At 33.8% G+C, this 6,926-nt stretch overlaps 2 protein-coding genes across 3 annotated transcripts; both read right to left on the bottom strand.

The window, feature by feature from the left end:
• Nucleotides 1-1,515: 1,515 nt before the first annotated feature.
• Nucleotides 1,516-2,543, bottom strand: AT5G41761 (uncharacterized protein). The gene has a single exon (NM_001125881.2). The coding sequence runs from the start codon at nt 2,146-2,148 to the stop codon at nt 1,843-1,845; it is 306 nt and encodes a 101-aa protein (NP_001119353.1). The 5' UTR covers nt 2,149-2,543; the 3' UTR covers nt 1,516-1,842.
• Nucleotides 2,544-3,675: 1,132 nt separating this feature from the next.
• On the bottom strand, nt 3,676-6,735 carry AT5G41760 (Nucleotide-sugar transporter family protein). Of its 2 annotated transcripts, NM_001036915.4 has the most exons (9): nt 6,548-6,724; nt 5,947-6,030; nt 5,626-5,846; nt 5,462-5,540; nt 5,104-5,273; nt 4,776-4,962; nt 4,607-4,684; nt 4,363-4,524; nt 3,676-4,041 (listed from the first exon to the last, which is right to left on the bottom strand). In NM_001036915.4, exons 1-8 carry the CDS (start codon nt 6,605-6,607, stop codon nt 4,381-4,383), a joined length of 1,023 nt encoding a protein of 340 aa, NP_001031992.1. In that variant the 5' UTR covers nt 6,608-6,724; the 3' UTR covers nt 3,676-4,041; nt 4,363-4,380. The 2 variants fall into 2 exon arrangements, with proteins under 2 accessions (NP_001031992.1, NP_568596.1); NM_123541.5 differs by having other exon boundaries at nt 3,755-4,524; nt 6,548-6,735.
• Nucleotides 6,736-6,926: the final 191 nt, after the last annotated feature.

Genomic DNA, 6,926 nt, shown 5'->3' with positions numbered 1-6,926 from the left:
TCATGCATGTACATTGTCACTACCACACTACGTACCTATAAAAACCGATTGATTTTCATGGTTAATTTTGTCATGTGGATAAGCGGTTGAGTTTGCTGCTTGAAGGCTAAATTGTTTTGAGTTTTGTCCAGGCGTATTCGAGTTCTTTCAATTAGTGCATTTTGTTCTTTCACAAAGAAAATATACTAAGAATTAGATTTTAACCCGCGGTATACGGCGGAGACAATTTATTTTTTAAAGTTACTATATATAAAAGTTTGCAAATTGTATTTATCTATAAAATATTTTTATTTTATAGTTTACGATTGTTATTAAGTACCGTCCTGTCAAATCCGTCCCGCCAATCCGCCCCGTAAAAAAAACTCACTGGTTTTATTTATGATATGTTTATGAATCATTGTCTAAATATTTTTTAATTTTGTAGTAATTAAATGTTATCAAATATCTCTGCGGTTTAATGATTATAATCGAATTATTATAGTCATGTAGAAAAACAATATCAAAAATGATAATTTTGTAGTAATTAAATGATATTAAATATTTCGGAAGTTTATTTTAGTAACTAATCGTGTAGTTAATGTGGAGAGATTTTGGGAAGATTGTCAAATATTTAATTCAAAGATTTTCTTTCTAATTATCAAAAACAATTATTAAATGCCAGTGACAACTACTGTAAATAAATCCCAAATCCAAGATTTATTTCATAAAATGGCTGCAAAAATGTATATATAGATAACAAGAAGCAAAGTGTACATACTGAAAACTGGAATAAACATTACAATTTAAAACAGTCATTACCCGTTCACGTGTATGGGTGAATCCCGTAACGAATAAAGGTGGTCAATTCGTGAAAATTTCTGTTTCGGATGGTCATTCGAATAAGCACATACACGTCCATCATAGAGCGTGGAGCTTGATAGGTCCATGCTGAACTTGTAACGGAATCAAACTATCCTATTTTACTTATTAAAAAAAATCCATGTATACGTTTGAATCTGCACGAAATAGACCTGAAACCCTAACAAAAACGCCAAAACCATTCATGACGTGAAATAGATCTGCAGTGTCAAACAAACTAACAGCCCTAAGGTTGCCAACATGTCTTCCACCAAAGCAGTTGTTTTAGTCAATTCACTAACTGTCAATTATTCTTTAGTTATAAATCCACAATATTTAACACACACTCGTACAAGTATATTGGATGTGTCATGTGTGTTGCAAGAAATTTCATGGATTCGTGTTTCTAAAAGTACTTCTCGCTTTTTAATCACATACTAGTATATCAAAAATCGCAAAAATAAGAATGTTTAGATGGAGAGTAAAATAATAAAGCAAAATATTGTCACATATATATTCCATTTTGTTCTTAATAAATTGATGTTCTAACTTTTTTAATTTTGTTTCACAAATTAAGATTGATTTTCTAGTTTTTTTTTTCTAATTGAATGATATTAATAACTTATAAACTTCAAGATGCAATAATTCAAAATAATGAAACTTATCAGATTACTATTGGTTCACAATTATAAAAACTGTTTTGTAAAAAAAATATTGGAATAACTAAATAATGATTATTTTTAATTGTATATGTGAAAACGCTAGAAAATTATTAAGCTTAGTATAGTTATTACAAATGTCGTGCCCATGAGGTAACATACATGGAGAGTAGAGAAACACACCATATATACAAATACATTAATACATATATATATATTATATAAAACATACATGTCCAGGATAATATCTACATGCAAACATGTTTCTTTTCCACGCTTTCACCAACTTATCTTTATTCAAACAGTACCATATGAAACGATGACGTCTATTACGATAACATATGATCTAGTGCTCGTTCTCCGACGACCAGAGAAATGCTCCGATGGCAAATTTCCTCTTCTCGTAAGAATCTCCGATAACCGGCAAGCCGTACTCTCTCAGAAGCCGATCCAATTGCCACTCTGGCATTTTCTCATAATCACTCTTTGTATACTTTGGATAATGAAGTGGAATCTGAAAGCTACTTGATTGATTTTGAGGCTTGTCATGATTGATCTTCGTCGCCGTCTCGTTCCTTTGATCCTCACCATCTTGATGACTTCTGTTGTGAATGGTTGTATTCGAAGGACCTTGGCTGAATTTGATTCCCATTTTCTATATCTAAAAAGGGTTTGATTGTTTGACAAGACAACTATAGGTTTATCTTGAGATTTTAGTTAGGGCTTGAGGTTTCTTATGAGGAAATGGGAGATGTGTTTATATAGGCAAAACAATATATTGTGGATAGGCGAAGAACTTCGTTGGATCATGTAGATGCAAGCACGTACTAGATTTTGAAATTTTCTTTTCTTTATTTCATTTTTTGATACTATGTTAATTTTATTAGTTTTGTTCTTTTGTGTGTTAATGTTTGTCTTTTTTATGTATCTTGTTCATTTGATTCATCTCGGTCGTCGACTACATCAAATGCGATATAAATTTGTAATAGACAAATCTAATTCTTTCTATATGTATGTCCAAAAGTATGTGTATTTCACATACACTTGATAATGAATAAAAATACCATGACTTTTATATATTTCATTACTAACTTTTAATAACATTTCCTCACATAGTAACCAAATCACAGCTGCTTTTTGACAAATAAATGAAAAGACACAACCCGAGACCCCAAGTTATCTCGACCTTAATGTCTCATGGTTTATGCCTAAAATACCTCTAATTCATTGTTAAACACACAAACTTCAGTCGAAAATAAAATTGTGTTTTAACTATGAATTAAAGCCCGATTTTATTTATTTTTAGAAAAATGTCAAACAAGAACAAAAGTTAAACGGCTATGACTGTTTCTAGGAAGATTTTAAAATCACTAAAGTGTTGATTTACAGTTTCAAGGTCATACTATATTACTTCGATGCCAATTTAATTTGTTTTTTGTTTTCTTAGTTAATCCCTTGATTGTAACAAATTCAACATTGGAGGCTGCTATATTAATCACTTCACATATTAAATGCACTGAGATAACTCTTTTGTGTGTCTTGTATTTCTCATTAATTGGCTTCGTTGAATTTTTGGTAGTTTTCGTTTTCACACAACAAAAGCGAATTTAATGCTTCTTCTTCTTGGTTCCTTAGTAACTGTAAAGACTACGATCGAATTTAGTGTTGAAGGCAACTTGGTGATGGAAAAAATAATTCAATTTTCTAAATTATCAAAGTTTATGCGTTGAACATCGTTAACTCAGGTTTATGATCAGACTTAAAATGCAAGTTAATGGAGATTCTCTATTGGTCAAAATAACCCTAATGATCATCTATCTAAAGCTCAATATTTGATCGAATTTATTAGTGGAGGAGGAGTGTGATCGTTTCTTGAATTTTCGTTGGGGATAAAATGGGTTTAAATGAGGGAAGATGGACCCATTCTTGATTCTTTGGAAACATCTAAATCTTTCTAGTTGCATGCATGCGACGACTAGTACGTCGTGTTCTTTTAATGTTTGCAATACAAGTGCCCCTATCGTTACGGATTTGGCTTAGCATTTCACTTTCCCCAATGTGTCATAAATAATAAGAACCAATGGAATAGAGTGACTCGTGGCCATAATCTGTCACACTAGTATAATAGACTTCAACTACATTTTTTCTTAAGTTTTGATCTGCACTGCAAAGATACGAAATCGTATTAAAAAAATTGGATAAACTACCATTTATTAAGAAAATGATTGATTATCATCAATTTGTAACTTCGTACCAACGAAAATATGCGGGGGAAAAAGACGGGATATAAAACAAAAGTTACATAGGTAATGATTTTATTGTCAATCTGTACTGTGTTGCTTACGACATGTGACCATTGTTTCAAACAAGAATGGAAGCTAAATCAAATTTGTTCTATATGTTGTGTTTTGTGGTATAACATTTATTTTCTTCCGAATCCGTAATAGCGTCGTGCTTGAGAACGTCCACACTTAAGAAAGCTCGATGCCTATAAACCAAACCCGAACCAACTCCTATACAAAAGCTCAATGCCTATAAACCAAACCTGAACCAACTCCAGATGACCCAAACATATCAGACCAGCCGGTCAAAAAAAGGAACACAATAGTTTATCTGGTAGACACTTCTTACATATCATCAGCGTAAGAAAAAGTAAACAACAGGCTTCAACAATCGAATTTACTATTTCTAGGCACCTCGATGTACATTTACAAAGAAAAGAATCGGTACGTGAATAAACAAACTATCAGATCATTTCTTCAAAAGAACTCACATCCAAGTTTCTCATTCTCTAATAGAAATGAAGCTAGAAGAAGATCATTGTGTTCATTTACTTAGCAAATTGTTTTCTATGTGTTCAACTAACCTTTTCGTCCAATTTAATTCAAGAATCTGTCTTTTCTTCTACGACAACTTGCTTTAAGGTCTTGGCATGTGCTTCGTTTGTCACGGGCAAGTCCACGAGCGTGTGTGGAGGAGCAAAGTACATATGGAGTGACATGATGCATATGACAATACCCAAGAAAAGCTGCAGGATTGTTTCAGGTAAAGAAGACAAATGAGACGAATACAGGAAAGAAGATCCGATCCAAGATAAATCATATACAAACCTGCAGTGTCGGTTTGAAGCTAAAAAGGTATATGGATGCAACCATAGTAAGTAGCATCGCCATTGATGTAGAATAAACCTAGAAGAAAAATGTAAAATGTGAATTTAAGCACAGTTTTTTTTTTTAACATTCTTTTGGTTGATTATGAAGAACAAGATTGATCTTTCACCTTGACGATGTTGTCTGCATACTTCATTAACCACGAGACCAGTAAGCCAGTGGATCCGAGATTCAGAACTACCAGCCAAGTGGTGATGCTGTACCCATCAAAGATACGTTGCCACCAAGGACCCTTTTCAAACCCGTGTCTGAAATCATCTGCTATAAGTCGAGCTACGTTGAAAAGTGAACCAAACCTGGTGAGTAAAGAAAGCAAAGATATGATTGAACTGGATATCATCGCCTTATGCCTAACGACGAGGCTTTTAAGTTGAATAAGAAGTGTGACAATAATACTCTAGGCATGAGAAAGTTTGATGCAAAGAAGAGATACCTACGTATATAACTGCAAGTTTTGCCAGTATAAGGTGTCATTGTTTCTCTTCATCAGAAACTCTGTGTAGATTCCAGCTAGCGCGGACAAACCAGCTGAGAGGATGCCCAGCAAATAACCTTGTATTGGTGCCGTGAATAAAGAATCACAAGAAGCTTCTCCACAACCCTTAACCTGAAACGACAATCCAATTGAATGGTTGAAATTTCGATGCCAGCTTAGCTTTTAAATTACCAGTAAAAAACTAGTGAGCTACCAGCTAAGTAGAATAACATGAACCATTTTGAAAAACATAAGACTATGAGTAATAAGATAGAAAGGAAAATAGCATACACAATTTTAATGTGTATGCATCACCTCACCTGGCTGGTAGTTGTTCCAACAGCTAAAAGACCAATTGCCATCCACTGAAGTTTAGATAGTTTCCTTTTCAAAAATAACCTATCACAACGACAGATTACAAATTAGTTAATCAACAGAGAGAACTCAGCACAACAGAGAAAGAGAAGGCACACAAAACAGATACCTAAACAGTATGCCAGTGGTCACAATCTTCAAATTACCCATTATCTGATAAGTGGACGTATCCACATAAGTCAATGTAGCAAACTGCACATTGTTATGTATCAGATAAATAAGAGACGGAATAACAAATAATCGCACACTCTTCCAATCCGTAGTAATCCTTGAAGTTGTTGAGGAAGATGTCCGCATCTCTCTCCAGAGAAATAAACCAGAAATGATCAGCTGCAGAAGAAATTAACAATAGTAAAACAAACTCAGCAGCTAAATACGACATGCAAAAATCCAGTACCAGTCATCAAGTTTTTAGAGAAGAAGAAAATACCTTAAAAACTTCAGCAAGAAAGGGAACAGTAGCATAATCATACTTATAACCTCCATCACTTTGAGAAAGAGTTGTTAGAATCCCCTGAGGCATAAAGTTTACACAGTGAGAGAATGGAAACAAAAACTTCTCTCATTTTCGAATCTATCCAGTGAATTATGTTCAGTTTCTATCTAAAACCTAAAGCCAGAAGAACATAAAGAATGATGATCATGACTTGTGTTAGACTAATAACAGCTTTTGGTGAAAACAAATTCTCACTAAACTTCTTCAGCTACATATAATATCGAAAAATCAAATCAATCAAGCACTCGCAAATTAACAGCAGAATCAACTGGAATAATCGAATCTACCGATCTAACATGACATTGTTCGAAGCCGTGGAAAATAGCAATTATCACACTCTAACCGACATACATGATCCAGAACTAGATTTGGCGACAATAACACCAACGATAACTCAATTTCTAGATCTATAAAGTCGCCGAAATTCTAAGAGTTCAGGAAATGTCGAAACATAGAGGAAACGAATCTCGATTCAATCATAATTAGCAAGAGAAGTACAGAAAGGAATTGGAGAATTAGGGTTGGAAATTGGAACCTGAGAGCTGGTAAGAATGGTGAGAAGTACTGCGACAAAGTACCACGGAGTAGCCGCCATTAATGTTCTCTTTCTTCTTCGTCTCTTCGTCACTTCACAGGAGCTCTCTCATTTTTTGTAGCTCTTCTTCAGTCTCTCTTCTCACACGATTCATTCGCATCATCACCGTGTCATAGAAAGAAAAAAAGATAAGCGAGCTTTTCATATCTGGGCCTTTGGGCTTTTACTATTATCAAAGTTATGGGCCTTGGAGCTACACTTGAAAATCAAAAAACAAACTTTCTTTGCAAACGCTGGAGTTTGAGTTTACTTAATTCAACAAGAAAATAATTTCTGCTTTTCAAATCATTTAAATGTTTTAAGTTATTCCTACTAATGT

Source organism: Arabidopsis thaliana, chromosome 5 (assembly GCF_000001735.4).
Source record: "Arabidopsis thaliana chromosome 5, partial sequence".
NCBI lineage: Eukaryota > Viridiplantae > Streptophyta > Magnoliopsida > Brassicales > Brassicaceae > Arabidopsis > Arabidopsis thaliana.
The sequence above is the reverse complement of the archived record's forward strand: the minus strand, read 5'-3'. Positions and strand labels throughout refer to the sequence as shown.